The sequence below is a fragment of the Leishmania major genome, chromosome 35, assembly GCF_000002725.2.
Source record: "Leishmania major strain Friedlin complete genome, chromosome 35".
Classification (NCBI taxonomy): domain Eukaryota; phylum Euglenozoa; class Kinetoplastea; order Trypanosomatida; family Trypanosomatidae; genus Leishmania; species Leishmania major.
This window is the reverse complement of record NC_007284.2, coordinates 207,712-227,359: the sequence shown is the minus strand read 5'-3', so window position 1 is coordinate 227,359 and position 19,648 is coordinate 207,712. Positions and strand designations below refer to the sequence as shown.

The window sequence follows — 19,648 nt, the reverse complement described above, 5'->3', positions numbered from 1 at the left end:
CTGCTGCTGCTGGACGGCGCAGACGACGAGGACGCTGACGGCGCGGAGCTGCTGCTGGACGGCGCAGACGACGAAGACGCCGACGGCGCAGAGCTGCTGCTGGACGGCGCAGACGACGGGGACGCCGACGGCGCGGAGCTGCTGCTGCTGGACGGCGCAGACGACGAAGACGCCGACGGCGCGGAGCTGCTGCTGGACGGCGCAGACGACGAGGACGCCGACGGCGCGGAGCTGCTGCTGGACGGCGCAGACGACGAAGACGCCGACGGCGCGGAGCTGCTGCTGCTGCTGGACGGCGCAGACGACGAGGACGCCGATGGCGCGGAGCTGCTGCTGCTGGACGGCGCAGACGACGAAGACGCCGACGGCGCGGAGCTGCTGCTGCTGGACGGCGCAGACGACGAGGACGCTGACGGCGCGGAGCTGCTGCTGGACGGCGCAGACGACGAGGACGCCGACGGCGCGGAGCTGCTGCTGCTGGACGGCGCAGACGACGAAGACGCCGACGGCGCGGAGCTGCTGCTGCTGGACGGCGCAGATGACGAGGACGCCGACGGCGCGGAGCTGCTGCTGGACGGCGCAGACGACGAGGACGCCGACGGCGCGGAGCTGCTGCTGGACGGCGCAGACGACGAGGACGCCGACGGCGCGGAGCTGCTGCTGGACGGCGCAGACGACGAGGACGCCGATGGCGCGGAGCTGCTGCTGCTGGACGGCGCAGACGACGAGGACGCCGACGGCGCGGAGCTGCTGCTGCTGGACGGCGCAGACGACGAGGACGCTGACGGCGCGGAGCTGCTGCTGCTGGACGGCGCAGACGACGAGGACGCCGACGGCGCGGAGCTGCTGCTGGACGGCGCAGACGACGAGGACGCCGACGGCGCGGAGCTGCTGCTGCTGGACGGCGCAGACGACGAGGACGCCGACGGCGCGGAGCTGCTGCTGCTGGACGGCGCAGACGACGAGGACGCCGACGGCGCGGAGCTGCTGCTGGACGGCGCAGACGACGAGGACGCTGACGGCGCGGTGCTGCTGCTGCTGGACGGCGCAGACGACGAGGACGCCGACGGCGCGGAGCTGCTGCTGCTGCTGGACGGCGCAGATGACGAGGACGCCGACGGCGCGGAGCTGCTGCTGGACGGCGCAGACGACGAGGACGCTGACGGCGCGGAGCTGCTGCTGCTGGACGGCGCAGACGACGAAGAGGCCGACGGCGCGGAGCTGCTGCTGCTGGACGGCGCAGACGACGAAGACGCCGACGGCGCGGAGCTGCTGCTGGACGGCGCAGACGACGAAGAGGCCGACGGCGCGGAGCTGCTGCTGCTGGACGGCGCAGACGACGAAGAGGCCGACGGCGCGGAGCTGCTGCTGCTGGACGGCGCAGACGACGAGGACGCCGATGGCGCGGAGCTGCTGCTGCTGGACGGCGCAGACGACGAGGACGCCGACGGCGCGGAGCTGCTGCTGCTGGACGGCGCAGACGACGAGGACGCCAACGGCGCGGAGCTGCTGCTGCTGGACGGCGCAGACGACGAGGACGCCGACGGCGCGGAGCTGCTGCTGGACGGCGCAGACGACGAAGACGCCGACGGCGCGGAGCTGCTGCTGGACGGCGCAGAGGACGAAGACGCCGATGGCGCGGAGCTGCTGCTGCTGGACGGCGCAGACGACGAAGACGCCGATGGCGCGGAGCTGCTGCTGGACGGCGCAGACGACGAAGACGCCGATGGCGCGGAGCTGCTGCTGCTGGACGGCGCAGACGACGAGGACGCTGACGGCGCGGAGCTGCTGCTGCTGGACGGCGCAGACGACGAGGACGCCGATGGCGCGGAGCTGCTGCTGGACGGCGCAGAGGACGAAGACGCCGACGGCGCGGAGCTGCTGCTGGACGGCGCAGAGGACGAAGACGCCGATGGCGCGGAGCTGCTGCTGGACGGCGCAGAGGACGAGGACGCCGATGGCGCGGAGCTGCTGCTGGACGGCGCAGAGGACGAAGACGCCGATGGCGCGGTGCTGCTGCTGGACGGCGCAGACGACGAGGACGCCGACGGCGCGGAGCTGCTGCTGGACGGCGCAGAGGACGAAGACGCCGATGGCGCGGAGCTGCTGCTGGACGGCGCAGAGGACGAAGACGCCGATGGCGCGGAGCTGCTGCTGGACGGCGCAGAGGACGAAGACGCCGATGGCGCGGAGCTGCTGCTGGACGGCGCAGACGACGAGGACGCCGATGGCGCGGAGCTGCTGCTGGACGGCGCAGACGACGAAGACGCCGATGGCGCGGAGCTGCTGCTGCTGGACGGCGCAGACGACGAGGACGCCGATGGCGCGGTGCTGCTGCTGCTGGACGGCGCAGACGACGAAGACGCCGACGGCGCGGAGCTGCTGCTGCTGGACGGCGCAGACGACGAGGACGCCGACGGCGCGGAGCTGCTGCTGCTGGACGGCGCAGACGACGAGGACGCCGACGGCGCGGAGCTGCTGCTGCTGGACGGCGCAGACGACGAGGACGCCGATGGCGCGGAGCTGCTGCTGGACGGCGCAGACGACGAGGACGCCGATGGCGCGGAGCTGCTGCTGGACGGCGCAGACGACGAGGACGCCGATGGCGCGGAGCTGCTGCTGGACGGCGCAGACGACGAAGACGCCGATGGCGCGGAGCTGCTGCTGGACGGCGCAGACGACGAAGACGCCGATGGCGCGGAGCTGCTGCTGGACGGCGCAGAGGACGAAGACGCCGATGGCGCGGAGCTGCTGCTGGACGGCGCAGAGGACGAAGACGCCGATGGCGCGGAGCTGCTGCTGGACGGCGCAGACGACGAGGACGCCGACGGCGCGGAGCTGCTGCTGCTGGACGGCGCAGACGACGAGGACGCCGATGGCGCGGAGCTGCTGCTGCTGGACGGCGCAGACGACGAAGACGCCGATGGCGCGGAGCTGCTGCTGGACGGCGCAGACGACGAAGACGCCGATGGCGCGGAGCTGCTGCTGCTGGACGGCGCAGAGGACGAAGACGCCGATGGCGCGGAGCTGCTGCTGGACGGCGCAGACGACGAAGACGCCGATGGCGCGGAGCTGCTGCTGGACGGCGCAGACGACGAGGACGCCGATGGCGCGGAGCTGCTGCTGGACGGCGCAGACGACGAAGACGCCGACGGCGCGGAGCTGCTGCTGGACGGCGCAGACGACGAAGACGCCGACGGCGCGGAGCTGCTGCTGGACGGCGCAGACGACGAAGACGCCGATGGCGCGGAGCTGCTGCTGCTGGACGGCGCAGACGACGAGGACGCCGATGGCGCGGAGCTGCTGCTGCTGGACGGCGCAGACGACGAAGACGCCGATGGCGCGGAGCTGCTGCTGCTGGACGGCGCAGACGACGAGGACGCCGATGGCGCGGAGCTGCTGCTGGACGGCGCAGACGACGAGGACGCCGATGGCGCGGAGCTGCTGCTGGACGGCGCAGAGGACGAAGACGCCGACGGCGCGGAGCTGCTGCTGCTGGACGGCGCAGAGGACGAAGACGCCGACGGCGCGGAGCTGCTGCTGCTGGACGGCGCAGACGACGAGGACGCCGACGGCGCGGAGCTGCTGCTGCTGGACGGCGCAGACGACGAGGACGCCGACGGCGCGGTGCTGCTGCTGCTGGACGGCGCAGACGACGAGGACGCCAACGGCGCGGAGCTGCTGCTGCTGGACGGCGCAGACGACGAAGACGCCGACGGCGCGGAGCTGCTGCTGCTGGACGGCGCAGAGGACGAAGACGCCGACGGCGCGGAGCTGCTGCTGCTGGACGGCGCAGACGACGAGGACGCCAACGGCGCGGAGCTGCTGCTGCTGGACGGCGCAGACGACGAGGACGCTGACGGCGCGGAGCTGCTGCTGGACGGCGCAGAGGACGAAGACGCCGACGGCGCGGAGCTGCTGCTGCTGGACGGCGCAGACGACGAGGACGCTGATGGCGCGGAGCTGCTGCTGCTGGACGGCGCAGACGACGAGGACGCTGATGGCGCGGAGCTGCTGCTGCTGGACGGCGCAGACGACGAGGACGCCGACGGCGCGGTGCTGCTGCTGGACGGCGCAGACGACGAGGACGCCGACGGCGCGGTGCTGCTGCTGCTGGACGGCGCAGACGACGAGGACGCTGACGGCGCGGAGCTGCTGCTGGACGGCGCAGACGACGAAGACGCCGATGGCGCGGAGCTGCTGCTGCTGGACGGCGCAGACGACGAGGACGCCGACGGCGCGGAGCTGCTGCTGGACGGCGCAGACGACGAGGACGCCGACGGCGCGGAGCTGCTGTTGCTGGACGGCGCAGACGACGAGGACGCCGACGGCGCAGAGCTGCTGCTGCTGGACGGCGCAGACGACGAAGACGCCGACGGCGCGGAGCTGCTGCTGGACGGCGCAGACGACGAGGACGCTGACGGCGCGGAGCTGCTGCTGCTGGACGGCGCAGACGACGAGGACGCCGATGGCGCGGAGCTGCTGCTGCTGGACGGCGCAGACGACGAAGAGGCCGACGGCGCGGAGCTGCTGCTGCTGGACGGCGCAGACGACGAAGACGCCAACGGCGCGGTGCTGCTGCTGCTGGACGGCGCAGACGACGAAGACGCCGACGGCGCGGAGCTGCTGCTGGACGGCGCAGACGACGAGGACGCCGACAGCGCGGAGCTGCTGCTGCTGGACGGCGCAGACGACGAAGACGCCGACGGCGCGGAGCTGCTGCTGCTGGACGGCGCAGACGACGAAGAGGCCGACGGCGCGGAGCTGCTGCTGCTGGACGGCGCAGACGACGAAGAGGCCGACGGCGCGGAGCTGCTGCTGCTGGACGGCGCAGACGACGAGGACGCCGATGGCGCGGAGCTGCTGCTGCTGGACGGCGCAGACGACGAGGACGCCGACAGCGCGGAGCTGCTGCTGCTGGACGGCGCAGACGACGAAGACGCCGACGGCGCGGAGCTGCTGCTGGACGGCGCAGACGACGAAGAGGCCGACGGCGCGGAGCTGCTGCTGGACGGCGCAGACGACGAAGACGCCGACGGCGCGGAGCTGCTGCTGGACGGCGCAGACGACGAGGACGCCGACAGCGCGGAGCTGCTGCTGCTGGACGGCGCAGACGACGAAGACGCCGACGGCGCGGAGCTGCTGCTGCTGGACGGCGCAGACGACGAAGAGGCCGACGGCGCGGAGCTGCTGCTGCTGGACGGCGCAGACGACGAAGAGGCCGACGGCGCGGAGCTGCTGCTGCTGGACGGCGCAGACGACGAGGACGCCGACAGCGCGGAGCTGCTGCTGCTGGACGGCGCAGACGACGAGGACGCCGATGGCGCGGAGCTGCTGCTGCTGGACGGCGCAGACGACGAGGACGCTGACGGCGCGGAGCTGCTGCTGCTGGACGGCGCAGACGACGAAGACGCCGACGGCGCGGAGCTGCTGCTGGACGGCGCAGACGACGAAGACGCCGATGGCGCGGAGCTGCTGCTGCTGGACGGCGCAGACGACGAGGACGCCGACGGCGCGGAGCTGCTGCTGCTGGACGGCGCAGACGACGAGGACGCCGACGGCGCGGAGCTGCTGCTGCTGGACGGCGCAGACGACGAGGACGCCGATGGCGCGGAGCTGCTGCTGCTGGACGGCGCAGACGACGAAGACGCCGACGGCGCGGAGCTGCTGCTGCTGGACGGCGCAGACGACGAAGACGCCGACGGCGCGGAGCTGCTGCTGGACGGCGCAGAGGACGAAGACGCCGATGGCGCGGAGCTGCTGCTGCTGGACGGCGCAGACGACGAGGACGCCGACGGCGCGGAGCTGCTGCTGCTGGACGGCGCAGACGACGAGGACGCTGACGGCGCGGAGCTGCTGCTGCTGGACGGCGCAGACGACGAAGACGCCGATGGCGCGGAGCTGCTGCTGGACGGCGCAGACGACGAGGACGCTGACGGCGCGGAGCTGCTGCTGGACGGCGCAGACGACGAAGACGCCGACGGCGCGGAGCTGCTGCTGCTGGACGGCGCAGACGACGAGGACGCTGATGGCGCGGAGCTGCTGCTGGACGGCGCAGACGACGAAGACGCCGACGGCGCGGAGCTGCTGCTGCTGGACGGCGCAGACGACGAGGACGCCGACGGCGCGGAGCTGCTGCTGGACGGCGCAGAGGACGAAGACGCCGATGGCGCGGAGCTGCTGCTGGACGGCGCAGAGGACGAAGACGCCGATGGCGCGGAGCTGCTGCTGCTGGACGGCGCAGAGGACGAGGACGCCGACGGCGCGGAGCTGCTGCTGCTGGACGGCGCAGACGACGAGGACGCCGACGGCGCGGAGCTGCTGCTGCTGGACGGCGCAGACGACGAGGACGCCGACGGCGCGGAGCTGCTGCTGCTGGACGGCGCAGACGACGAAGACGCCGACGGCGCGGAGCTGCTACTGCTGCTGGACGGCGCAGACGACGAGGACGCCGACGGCGCGGAGCTGCTGCTGCTGGACGGCGCAGACGACGAAGACGCCGATGGCGCGGAGCTGCTGCTGCTGGACGGCGCAGACGACGAGGACGCCGACGGCGCGGAGCTGCTGCTGCTGGACGGCGCAGACGACGAAGACGCCGATGGCGCGGAGCTGCTGCTGCTGGACGGCGCAGACGACGAAGACGCTGACGGCGCGGACTGCTGCTGCTGGACGGCGCAGACGACGAGGACGCCGATGGCGCGGATGCTGCTGCTGGACGGCGCAGACGACGAGGACGCCGATGGCGCGGAGCTGCTGCTGCTGGACGGCGCAGACGACGAGGACGCCGACGGCGCGGAGCTGCTGCTGCTGGACGGCGCAGACGACGAGGACGCCGACGGCGCGGAGCTGCTGCTGCTGGACGGCGCAGACGACGAGGACGCCGACGGCGCGGAGCTGCTGCTGCTGGACGGCGCAGACGACGACGACGCCGACGGCGCGGAGCTGCTGCTGCTGGACGGCGCAGACGACGACGACGCCGACGGCGCGGAGCTGCTGCTGCTGGACGGCGCAGACGACGAGGACGCCGACGGCGCGGAGCTGCTGCTGGACGGCGCAGACGACGAAGACGCCGACGGCGCGGAGCTGCTGCTGGACGGCGCAGACGACGAGAACGCCGGTGGCGCGGAGCTGCTGCTGCTGGACGGCGCAGACGACGAGGACGCTGACGGCGCGGAGCTGCTGCTGCTGGACGGCGCAGACGACGAAGACGCCGATGGCGCGGAGCTGCTGCTGCTGGACGGCGCAGACGACGAAGAGGCCGACGGCGCGGAGCTGCTGCTGCTGGACGGCGCAGACGACGAAGACGCCGATGGCGCGGAGCTGCTGCTGGACGGCGCAGACGACGAGGACGCTGACAGCGCGGAGCTGCTGCTGCTGGACGGCGCAGACGACGAGGACGCCGACGGCGCGGAGCTGCTGCTGGACGGCGCAGACGACGAGGACGCCGACGGCGCGGAGCTGCTGCTGGACGGCGCAGAGGACGAGGACGCCGATGGCGCGGAGCTGCTGCTGGACGGCGCAGACGACGAGGACGCTGACGGCGCGGAGCTGCTGCTGGACGGCGCAGACGACGAAGACGCCGACGGCGCGGAGCTGCTGCTGCTGGACGGCGCAGACGACGAGGACGCCGATGGCGCGGAGCTGCTGCTGCTGGACGGCGCAGACGACGAGGACGCCGACGGCGCGGAGCTGCTGCTGCTGGACGGCGCAGACGACGAAGACGCCGATGGCGCGGAGCTGCTGCTGGACGGCGCAGACGACGAAGACGCCGACGGCGCGGAGCTGCTGCTGCTGGACGGCGCAGACGACGAGGACGCCGACGGCGCGGAGCTGCTGCTGGACGGCGCAGACGACGAAGACGCCGATGGCGCGGAGCTGCTGCTGGACGGCGCAGACGACGAGGACGCCGACGGCGCGGAGCTGCTGCTGCTGGACGGCGCAGACGACGAGGACGCCGATGGCGCGGAGCTGCTGCTGCTGGACGGCGCAGACGACGAGGACGCCGACGGCGCGGAGCTGCTGCTGCTGGACGGCGCAGACGACGAGGACGCCGACGGCGCGGAGCTGCTGCTGCTGGACGGCGCAGACGACGAGGACCCCGACGGCGCGGAGCTGCTGCTGCTGGACGGCGCAGACGACGAGGACCCCGACGGCGCGGTGCTGCTGCTGCTGGACGGCGCAGACGACGAAGACGCCGACGGCGCGGAGCTGCTGCTGCTGGACGGCGCAGACGACGAGGACGCCGACGGCGCGGAGCTGCTGCTGGACGGCGCAGACGACGAGGACGCCGACGGCGCGGAGCTGCTGCTGCTGGACGGCGCAGACGACGAGGACGCCGACGGCGCGGTGCTGCTGCTGCTGGACGGCGCAGACGACGAAGACGCCGACGGCGCGGAGCTGCTGCTGGACGGCGCAGACGACGAAGACCCCGACGGCGCGGAGCTGCTGCTGGACGGCGCAGACGACGAAGACCCCGACGGCGCGGTGCTGCTGCTGCTGGACAGCGCAGACGACGAGGACGCCGATGGCGCGGAGCTGCTGCTGGACGGCGCAGACGACGAGGACGCCGACGGCGCGGAGCTGCTGCTGGACGGCGCAGACGACGAGGACGCCGATGGCGCGGTGCTGCTGCTGCTGGACGGCGCAGACGACGAGGACGCCGACGGCGCGGAGCTGCTGCTGGACGGCGCAGACGACGAGGACGCCGATGGCGCGGAGCTGCTGCTGGACGGCGCAGACGACGAGGACGCCGACGGCGCGGAGCTGCTGCTGCTGGACGGCGCAGACGACGAAGACGCCGATGGCGCAGAGCTGCTGCTGGACGGCGCAGACGACGAAGACGCCGATGGCGCGGAGCTGCTGCTGGACGGCGCAGAGGACGAGGACGCCGACGGCGCGGAGCTGCTGCTGGACGGCGCAGACGACGAAGACGCCGACGGCGCGGAGCTGCTGCTGGACGGCGCAGACGACGAGGACGCCGATGGCGCGGAGCTGCTGCTGCTGGACGGCGCAGACGACGAGGACGCTGACGGCGCGGAGCTGCTGCTGCTGGACGGCGCAGACGACGAAGACGCTGACGGCGCGGAGCTGCTGCTGCTGGACGGCGCAGACGACGAAGACGCTGATGGCGCGGAGCTGCTGCTGCTGGACGGCGCAGACGACGAAGACGCCGATGGCGCGGAGCTGCTGCTGGACGGCGCAGACGACGAGGACGCTGACGGCGCGGAGCTGCTGCTGGACGGCGCAGACGACGAAGACGCCGACGGCGCGGAGCTGCTGCTGCTGGACGGCGCAGACGACGAAGACGCCGATGGCGCGGAGCTGCTGCTGGACGGCGCAGACGACGAGGACGCCAACGGCGCGGAGCTGCTGCTGGACGGCGCAGACGACGAAGACGCTGACGGCGCGGAGCTGCTGCTGGACGGCGCAGAGGACGAAGACGCCGATGGCGCGGAGCTGCTGCTGGACGGCGCAGACGACGAAGACGCCGACGGCGCGGAGCTGCTGCTGGACGGCGCAGACGACGAAGACGCCGACGGCGCGGAGCTGCTGCTGCTGGACGGCGCAGACGACGAAGACGCCGACGGCGCGGTGCTGCTGCTGCTGGACGGCGCAGACGACGAAGACGCCGACGGCGCGGTGCTGCTGCTGCTGGACGGCGCAGACGACGAGGACGCTGACGGCGCGGAGCTGCTGCTGCTGGACGGCGCAGACGACGAGGACGCCGATGGCGCGGAGCTGCTGCTGGACGGCGCAGACGACGAGGACGCCGACGGCGCGGAGCTGCTGCTGCTGGACGGCGCAGACGACGAGGACGCCGATGGCGCGGAGCTGCTGCTGGACGGCGCAGACGACGAGGACGCCGACGGCGCGGAGCTGCTGCTGGACGGCGCAGACGACGAGGACGCCGACGGCGCGGAGCTGCTGCTGGACGGCGCAGAGGACGAAGACGCCGACGGCGCGGAGCTGCTGCTGGACGGCGCAGAGGACGAAGACGCCGATGGCGCGGTGCTGCTGCTGGACGGCGCAGAGGACGAGGACGCCGATGGCGCGGAGCTGCTGCTGCTGGACGGCGCAGACGACGAGGACGCCGACGGCGCGGAGCTGCTGCTGCTGGACGGCGCAGACGACGAGGACGCCGACGGCGCGGAGCTGCTGCTGCTGGACGGCGCAGACGACGAGGACGCCGACGGCGCGGAGCTGCTGCTGCTGGACGGCGCAGACGACGAGGACGCCGATGGCGCGGAGCTGCTGCTGGACGGCGCAGACGACGAAGACGCCGACGGCGCGGAGCTGCTGCTGGACGGCGCAGACGACGAGGACGCCGACGGCGCGGAGCTGCTGCTGCTGGACGGCGCAGACGACGAGGACGCCGACGGCGCGGAGCTGCTGCTGCTGGACGGCGCAGACGACGAGGACGCCGACGGCGCGGTGCTGCTGCTGCTGGACGGCGCAGAGGACGAAGACGCCGACGGCGCGGAGCTGCTGCTGGACGGCGCAGACGACGAGGACGCCGACGGCGCGGAGCTGCTGCTGCTGGACGGCGCAGACGACGAGGACGCCGACGGCGCGGAGCTGCTGCTGCTGGACGGCGCAGACGACGAAGACCCCGATGGCGCGGAGCTGCTGCTGGACGGCGCAGACGACGAAGACGCCGATGGCGCGGAGCTGCTGCTGGACGGCGCAGACGACGAGGACGCCGATGGCGCGGAGCTGCTGCTGCTGGACGGCGCAGACGACGAGGACGCTGACGGCGCGGAGCTGCTGCTGCTGGACGGCGCAGACGACGAAGACCCCGATGGCGCGGAGCTGCTGCTGCTGGACGGCGCAGACGACGAGGACGCTGACGGCGCGGAGCTGCTGCTGCTGGACGGCGCAGACGACGAGGACGCCGATGGCGCGGAGCTGCTGCTGGACGGCGCAGACGACGAGGACGCCGACGGCGCGGAGCTGCTGCTGGACGGCGCAGACGACGAGGACGCCGACGGCGCGGAGCTGCTGCTGCTGGACGGCGCAGACGACGAGGACGCCGATGGCGCGGAGCTGCTGCTGGACGGCGCAGACGACGAGGACGCCGACGGCGCGGAGCTGCTGCTGGACGGCGCAGAGGACGAAGACGCCGACGGCGCGGAGCTGCTGCTGGACGGCGCAGACGACGAGGACGCCGACGGCGCGGAGCTGCTGCTGCTGGACGGCGCAGACGACGAGGACGCCGACGGCGCGGAGCTGCTGCTGCTGGACGGCGCAGACGACGAGGACGCCGATGGCGCGGAGCTGCTGCTGGACGGCGCAGAGGACGAAGACGCCGACGGCGCGGAGCTGCTGCTGGACGGCGCAGACGACGAGGACGCTGACGGCGCGGAGCTGCTGCTGCTGGACGGCGCAGACGACGAAGACGCCGACGGCGCAGAGCTGCTGCTGGACGGCGCAGACGACGAGGACGCCGACGGCGCGGAGCTGCTGCTGGACGGCGCAGACGACGAGGACGCTGACGGCGCGGAGCTGCTGCTGCTGGACGGCGCAGACGACGAAGACGCCGATGGCGCGGAGCTGCTGCTGCTGGACGGCGCAGACGACGAAGACGCCGATGGCGCGGAGCTGCTGCTGCTGGACGGCGCAGACGACGAAGACGCCGATGGCGCGGAGCTGCTGCTGCTGGACGGCGCAGACGACGAGGACGCCGATGGCGCGGAGCTGCTGCTGGACGGCGCAGACGACGAGGACGCCGACGGCGCGGAGCTGCTGCTGGACGGCGCAGACGACGAGGACGCCGACGGCGCGGAGCTGCTGCTGGACGGCGCAGACGACGAGGACGCCGACGGCGCGGAGCTGCTGCTGCTGGACGGCGCAGACGACGACGACGCTGACGGCGCGGAGCTGCTGCTGGACGGCGCAGACGACGAGGACGCCGACGGCGCGGAGCTGCTGCTGGACGGCGCAGACGACGAAGACGCCGACGGCGCGGAGCTGCTGCTGCTGGACGGCGCAGACGACGAGGACGCTGACGGCGCGGAGCTGCTGCTGCTGGACGGCGCAGACGACGAGGACGCTGACGGCGCGGAGCTGCTGCTGCTGGACGGCGCAGACGACGAGGACGCCGACGGCGCGGAGCTGCTGCTGGACGGCGCAGACGACGAGGACGCCGACGGCGCAGAGCTACTGCTGCTGGACGGCGCAGACGACGAGGACGCTGACGGCGCGGAGCTGCTGCTGCTGGACGGCGCAGACGACGAGGACGCCGACGGCGCGGAGCTGCTGCTGCTGGACGGCGCAGACGACGAGGACGCTGACGGCGCGGAGCTGCTGCTGCTGGACGGCGCAGACGACGAGGACGCTGACGGCGCGGAGCTGCTGCTGCTGGACGGCGCAGACGACGAAGACGCCGACGGCGCGGAGCTGCTGCTGCTGGACGGCGCAGACGACGAGGACGCCGACGGCGCGGAGCTGCTGCTGGACGGCGCAGACGACGAGGACGCCGACGGCGCGGAGCTGCTGCTGGACGGCGCAGACGACGAGGACGCTGACGGCGCGGAGCTGCTGCTGCTGGACGGCGCAGACGACGAAGACGCCGACGGCGCAGAGCTGCTGCTGGACGGCGCAGACGAAGAGCACGCCGACGGCGCGGAGCTGCTGCTGGACGGCGCAGACGACGAAGACGCCGACGGCGCGGAGCTGCTGCTGGACGGCGCAGACGACGAAGACGCCGATGGCGCGGAGCTGCTGCTGCTGGACGGCGCAGACGACGAAGACGCCGATGGCGCGGAGCTGCTGCTGCTGGACGGCGCAGACGACGAAGACGCCGATGGCGCGGAGCTGCTGCTGGACGGCGCAGACGACGAGGACGCCGACGGCGCGGAGCTGCTGCTGCTGGACGGCGCAGAGGACGAGGACGCCGACGGCGCGGAGCTGCTGCTGCTGGACGGCGCAGACGACGAGGACGCCGACGGCGCGGAGCTGCTGCTGGACGGCGCAGACGACGAGGACGCCGACGGCGCGGAGCTGCTGCTGCTGGACGGCGCAGACGACGAGGACGCCGACGGCGCGGTGCTGCTGCTGCTGGACGGCGCAGAGGACGAAGACGCCGATGGCGCGGAGCTGCTGCTGGACGGCGCAGAGGACGAGGACGCCGATGGCGCGGAGCTGCTGCTGCTGGACGGCGCAGACGACGAGGACGCCGACGGCGCGGAGCTGCTGCTGGACGGCGCAGACGACGAAGACGCCGACGGCGCGGAGCTGCTGCTGGACGGCGCAGACGACGAAGACGCCGATGGCGCGGAGCTGCTGCTGGACGGCGCAGACGACGAGGACGCCGATGGCGCGGTGCTGCTGCTGCTGGACGGCGCAGAGGACGAAGACGCCGATGGCGCGGAGCTGCTGCTGGACGGCGCAGACGACGAAGACGCCGACGGCGCGGAGCTGCTGCTGCTGGACGGCGCAGACGACGAGGACGCCGACGGCGCGGAGCTGCTGCTGCTGGACGGCGCAGAGGACGAAGACGCCGACGGCGCGGAGCTGCTGCTGGACGGCGCAGACGACGAAGACGCCGACGGCGCGGAGCTGCTGCTGGACGGCGCAGACGACGAGGACGCCGACGGCGCGGAGCTGCTGCTGCTGGACGGCGCAGACGACGAGGACGCCGACGGCGCGGAGCTGCTGCTGCTGGACGGCGCAGACGACGAAGACCCCGATGGCGCGGAGCTGCTGCTGCTGGACGGCGCAGACGACGAGGACGCCGACGGCGCGGAGCTGCTGCTGCTGGACGGCGCAGATGACGAGGACGCCGACGGCGCGGAGCTGGTGCTGCTGGACGGCGCAGACGACGAGGACGCCGACGGCGCGGAGCTGCTGCTGGACGGCGCAGACGACGAGGACGCCGACGGCGCGGAGCTGCTGCTGCTGGACGGCGCAGACGACGAGGACGCCGACGGCGCGGAGCTGCTGCTGGACGGCGCAGACGACGAGGACGCTGACGGCGCGGAGCTGCTGCTGCTGGACGGCGCAGATGACGAGGACGCCGACGGCGCGGAGCTGCTGCTGCTGGACGGCGCAGACGACGAGGACGCTGACGGCGCGGAGCTGCTGCTGCTGGACGGCGCAGACGACGAGGACGCCGACGGCGCGGAGCTGCTGCTGGACGGCGCAGACGACGAGGACGCCGACGGCGCGGAGCTGCTGCTGGACGGCGCAGACGACGAGGACGCCGACGGCGCGGAGCTGCTGCTGGACGGCGCAGACGACGAAGACGCCGACGGCGCGGAGCTGCTGCTGCTGGACGGCGCAGACGACGAGGACGCCGACGGCGCGGAGCTGCTGCTGGACGGCGCAGACGACGAAGACGCCGACGGCGCGGAGCTGCTGCTGGACGGCGCAGACGACGAGGACGCTGACGGCGCGGAGCTGCTGCTGGACGGCGCAGACGACGAGGACGCCGACGGCGCGGAGCTGCTGCTGCTGGACGGCGCAGACGACGAAGACGCCGACGGCGCGGAGCTGCTGCTGGACGGCGCAGACGACGAAGACGCCGACGGCGCGGAGCTGCTGCTGGACGGCGCAGACGACGAAGACGCCGACGGCGCAGAGCTGCTGCTGGACGGCGCAGACGACGAAGACGCCGACGGCGCGGAGCTGCTGCTGGACGGCGCAGACGACGAGGACGCCGACGGCGCGGAGCTGCTGCTGCTGGACGGCGCAGACGACGAAGACGCCGACGGCGCGGAGCTGCTGCTGCTGGACGGCGCAGACGACGAGGACGCCGACGGCGCGGAGCTGCTGCTGCTGGACGGCGCAGACGACGAGGACGCCGACGGCGCGGAGCTGCTGCTGGACGGCGCAGACGACGAAGACGCCGACGGCGCGGAGCTGCTGCTGGACGGCGCAGACGACGAGGACGCCGACGGCGCGGAGCTGCTGCTGCTGGACGGCGCAGACGACGAGGACGCTGACGGCGCGGAGCTGCTGCTGCTGGACGGCGCAGACGACGAGGACGCCGACGGCGCGGAGCTGCTGCTGGACGGCGCAGAGGACGAGGACGCTGACGGCGCGGAGCTGCTGCTGGACGGCGCAGACGACGAGGACGCCGACGGCGCGGTGCTGCTGCTGCTGGACGGCGCAGACGACGAAGACGCCGACGGCGCGGAGCTGCTGCTGGACGGCGCAGACGACGAGGACGCTGACGGCGCGGAGCTGCTGCTGGACGGCGCAGACGACGAGGACGCCGACGGCGCGGAGCTGCTGCTGGACGGCGCAGACGACGAAGACGCCGACGGCGCGGAGCTGCTGCTGGACGGCGCAGACGACGAGGACGCCGACGGCGCGGAGCTGCTGCTGGACGGCGCAGACGACGAGGACGCCGACGGCGCGGAGCTGCTGCTGCTGGACGGCGCAGACGACGAGGACGCCGATGGCGCGGAGCTGCTGCTGGACGACGCAGACGACGAGGACGCCGACGGCGCGGAGCTGCTGCTGCTGGACGGCGCAGACGACGAGGACGCCGACGGCGCGGAGCTGCTGCTGCTGGACGGCGCAGACGACGAAGACGCCGATGGCGCGGAGCTGCTGCTGCTGGACGGCGCAGACGACGAGGACGCTGATGGCGCGGAGCTGCTGCTGCTGGACGGCGCAGACGACGAGGACGCCGACGGCGCGGTGCTGCTGCTGGACGGCGCAGACGACGAGGACGCCGACGGCGCGGTGCTGCTGCTGCTGGACGGCGCAGACGACGAGGACGCTGACGGCGCGGAGCTGCTGCTGGACGGCGCAGACGACGAAGACGCCGATGGCGCGGAGCTGCTGCTGCTGGACGGCGCAGACGACGAGGACGCCGACGGCGCGGAGCTGCTGCTGCTGGACGGCGCAGACGACGAGGACGCCGATGGCGCGGAGCTGCTGCTGGACGGCGCAGACGACGAGGACGCTGACGGCGCGGAGCTGCTGCTGGACGGCGCAGAGGACGAAGACGCCGACGGCGCGGAGCTGCTGCTGCTGGACGGCGCAGACGACGAGGACGCCAACGGCGCGGAGCTGCTGCTGCTGGACGGCGCAGACGACGAGGACGCCGACGGCGCGGAGCTGCTGCTGGACGGCGCAGAGGACGAAGACGCCGATGGCGCGGAGCTGCTGCTGCTGGACGGCGCAGACGACGAGGACGCCGACGGCGCGGTGCTGCTGCTGGACGGCGCAGACGACGAGGACGCCAACGGCGCGGAGCTGCTGCTGCTGGACGGCGCAGACGACGAGGACGCCGACGGCGCGGAGCTGCTGCTGGACGGCGCAGAGGACGAAGACGCCGATGGCGCGGAGCTGCTGCTGGACGGCGCAGACGACGAGGACGCTGACGGCGCGGAGCTGCTGCTGGACGGCGCAGAGGACGAAGACGCCGACGGCGCGGAGCTGCTGCTGCTGGACGGCGCAGACGACGAGGACGCCGACGGCGCGGTGCTGCTGCTGGACGGCGCAGACGACGAGGACGCCAACGGCGCGGAGCTGCTGCTGCTGGACGGCGCAGACGACGAGGACGCCGACGGCGCGGAGCTGCTGCTGGACGGCGCAGAGGACGAAGACGCCGATGGCGCGGAGCTGCTGCTGGACGGCGCAGACGACGAGGACGCTGACGGCGCGGAGCTGCTGCTGGACGGCGCAGACGACGAAGACGCCGACGGCGCGGAGCTGCTGCTGCTGGACGGCGCAGACGACGAGGACGCCGACGGCGCGGAGCTGCTGCTGCTGGACGGCGCAGACGACGAAGACGCCGATGGCGCGGAGCTGCTGCTGCTGGACGGCGCAGACGACGAAGACGCCGATGGCGCGGAGCTGCTGCTGCTGGACGGCGCAGACGACGAAGACGCCGACGGCGCGGAGCTGCTGCTGCTGGACGGCGCAGAGGACGAAGACGCCGACGGCGCGGAGCTGCTGCTGCTGGACGGCGCAGACGACGAGGACGCCAACGGCGCGGAGCTGCTGCTGCTGGACGGCGCAGACGACGAGGACGCCGACGGCGCGGAGCTGCTGCTGGACGGCGCAGAGGACGAAGACGCCGATGGCGCGGAGCTGCTGCTGCTGGACGGCGCAGACGACGAAGACGCCGATGGCGCGGAGCTGCTGCTGCTGGACGGCGCAGACGACGAGGACGCTGACGGCGCGGAGCTGCTGCTGCTGGACGGCGCAGACGACGAGGACGCTGACGGCGCGGAGCTGCTGCTGGACGGCGCAGACGACGAAGACGCCGACGGCGCGGAGCTGCTGCTGGACGGCGCAGACGACGAGGACGCCGACGGCGCGGAGCTGCTGCTGCTGGACGGCGCAGACGACGAGGACGCTGACGGCGCGGAGCTGCTGCTGCTGGACGGCGCAGACGACGAGGACGCTGACGGCGCGGAGCTGCTGCTGGACGGCGCAGACGACGAGGACGCTGACGGCGCGGAGCTGCTGCTGCTGGACGGCGCAGACGACGAAGACGCCGACGGCGCGGAGCTGCTGCTGGACGGCGCAGACGACGAGGACGCCGACGGCGCGGAGCTGCTGCTGCTGGACGGCGCAGACGACGAGGACGCTGACGGCGCGGAGCTGCTGCTGCTGGACGGCGCAGACGACGAGGACGCTGACGGCGCGGAGCTGCTGCTGCTGGACGGCGCAGACGACGAGGACGCCGACGGCGCGGAGCTGCTGCTGCTGGACGGCGCAGACGACGAGGACGCTGACGGCGCGGAGCTGCTGCTGGACGGCGCAGACGACGAAGACGCCGATGGCGCGGAGCTGCTGCTGGACGGCGCAGACGACGAGGACGCTGACGGCGCGGAGCTGCTGCTGCTGGACGGCGCAGACGACGAAGACGCCGACGGCGCGGAGCTGCTGCTGGACGGCGCAGACGACGAGGACGCCGACGGCGCGGAGCTGCTGCTGCTGGACGGCGCAGACGACGAGGACGCTGACGGCGCGGAGCTGCTGCTGCTGGACGGCGCAGACGACGAGGACGCTGACGGCGCGGAGCTGCTGCTGGACGGCGCAGACGACGAAGACGCCGATGGCGCGGAGCTGCTGCTGGACGGCGCAGACGACGAGGACGCCGACGGCGCAGAGCTGCTGCTGCTGGACGGCGCAGACGACGAAGACGCTGACGGCGCGGAGCTGCTGCTGCTGGACGGCGCAGACGACGAGGACGCCGACGGCGCGGAGCTGCTGCTGCTGGACGGCGCAGACGACGAAGACGCCGACGGCGCAGAGCTGCTGCTGCTGGACGGCGCAGACGACGAAGACGCCGACGGCGCGGAGCTGCTGCTGCTGGACGGCGCAGACGACGAGGACGCCAACGGCGCGGAGCTGCTGCTGCTGGACGGCGCAGACGACGAGGACGCCGACGGCGCGGAGCTGCTGCTGCTGGACGGCGCAGACGACGAGGACGCTGACGGCGCGGAGCTGCTGCTGCTGGACGGCGCAGACGACGAGGACGCCGACGGCGCGGAGCTGCTGCTGGACGGCGCAGACGACGAGGACGCCGACGGCGCGGAGCTGCTGCTGGACGGCGCAGACGACGAGGACGCCGACGGCGCGGAGCTGCTGCTGGACGGCGCAGACGACGAGGACGCCGACGGCGCGGAGCTGCTGCTGGACGGCGCAGACGACGAGGACGCCGACGGCGCGGAGCTGCTGCTGGACGGCGCAGAGGACGAAGACGCCGATGGCGCGGAGCTGCTGCTGCTGGACGGCGCAGACGACGAGGACGCCGACGGCGCGGTGCTGCTGCTGGACGGCGCAGACGACGAGGACGCCAACGGCGCGGAGCTGCTGCTGCTGGACGGCGCAGACGACGAGGACGCCGACGGCGCGGAGCTGCTGCTGGACGGCGCAGAGGACGAAGACCCCGACGGCGCGGTGCTGCTGCTGGACGGCGCAGACGACGAGGACGCTGACGGCGCGGAGCTGCTGCTGGACGGCGCAGAGGACGAAGACGCCGACGGCGCGGAGCTGCTGCTGCTGGACGGCGCAGACGACGAGGACGCCAACGGCGCGGAGCTGCTGCTGCTGGACGGCGCAGACGACGAGGACGCCGACGGCGCGGAGCTGCTGCTGGACGGCGCAGAGGACGAAGACGCCGATGGCGCGGAGCTGCTGCTGCTGGACGGCGCAGACGACGAGGACGCCGACGGCGCGGTGCTGCTGCTGGACGGCGCAGACGACGAGGACGCCGACGGCGCGGAGCTGCTGCTGGACGGCGCAGACGACGAAGACGCCGATGGCGCGGAGCTGCTGCTGGACGGCGCAGACGACGAGGACGCTGACGGCGCGGAGCTGCTGCTGGACGGCGCAGAGGACGAAGACGCCGACGGCGCGGAGCTGCTGCTGCTGGACGGCGCAGACGACGAGGACGCTGATGGCGCGGAGCTGCTGCTGCTGGACGGCGCAGACGACGAGGACGCCGATGGCGCGGAGCTGCTGCTGCTGGACGGCGCAGACGACGAAGACGCCGATGGCGCGGAGCTGCTGCTGCTGGACGGCGCAGACGACGAGGACGCCGATGGCGCGGAGCTGCTGCTGCTGGACGGCGCAGACGACGAAGACGCCGATGGCGCGGAGCTGCTGCTGCTGGACGGCGCAGACGACGAGGACGCCGACGGCGCGGAGCTGCTGCTGGACGGCGCAGACGACGAGGACG

The 19,648-nt window shown here is 73.3% G+C and overlaps 1 protein-coding gene across 1 annotated transcript in view; it reads right to left on the bottom strand.

The window, feature by feature from the left end:
- LMJF_35_0540 (proteophosphoglycan 5) overlaps positions 1–19,648 on the bottom strand; it is a gene marked incomplete at both ends in the record, with an annotated part of 52,179 nt that overhangs the window by 18,298 nt on the left and 14,233 nt on the right. The window contains one exon of the mRNA XM_003722401.1: positions 1–19,648. This exon is cut by the window's left edge and continues 18,298 nt beyond it; it is cut by the window's right edge and continues 14,233 nt beyond it. Within this exon, the coding sequence (XP_003722449.1) occupies positions 1–19,648 (19,648 nt within the window).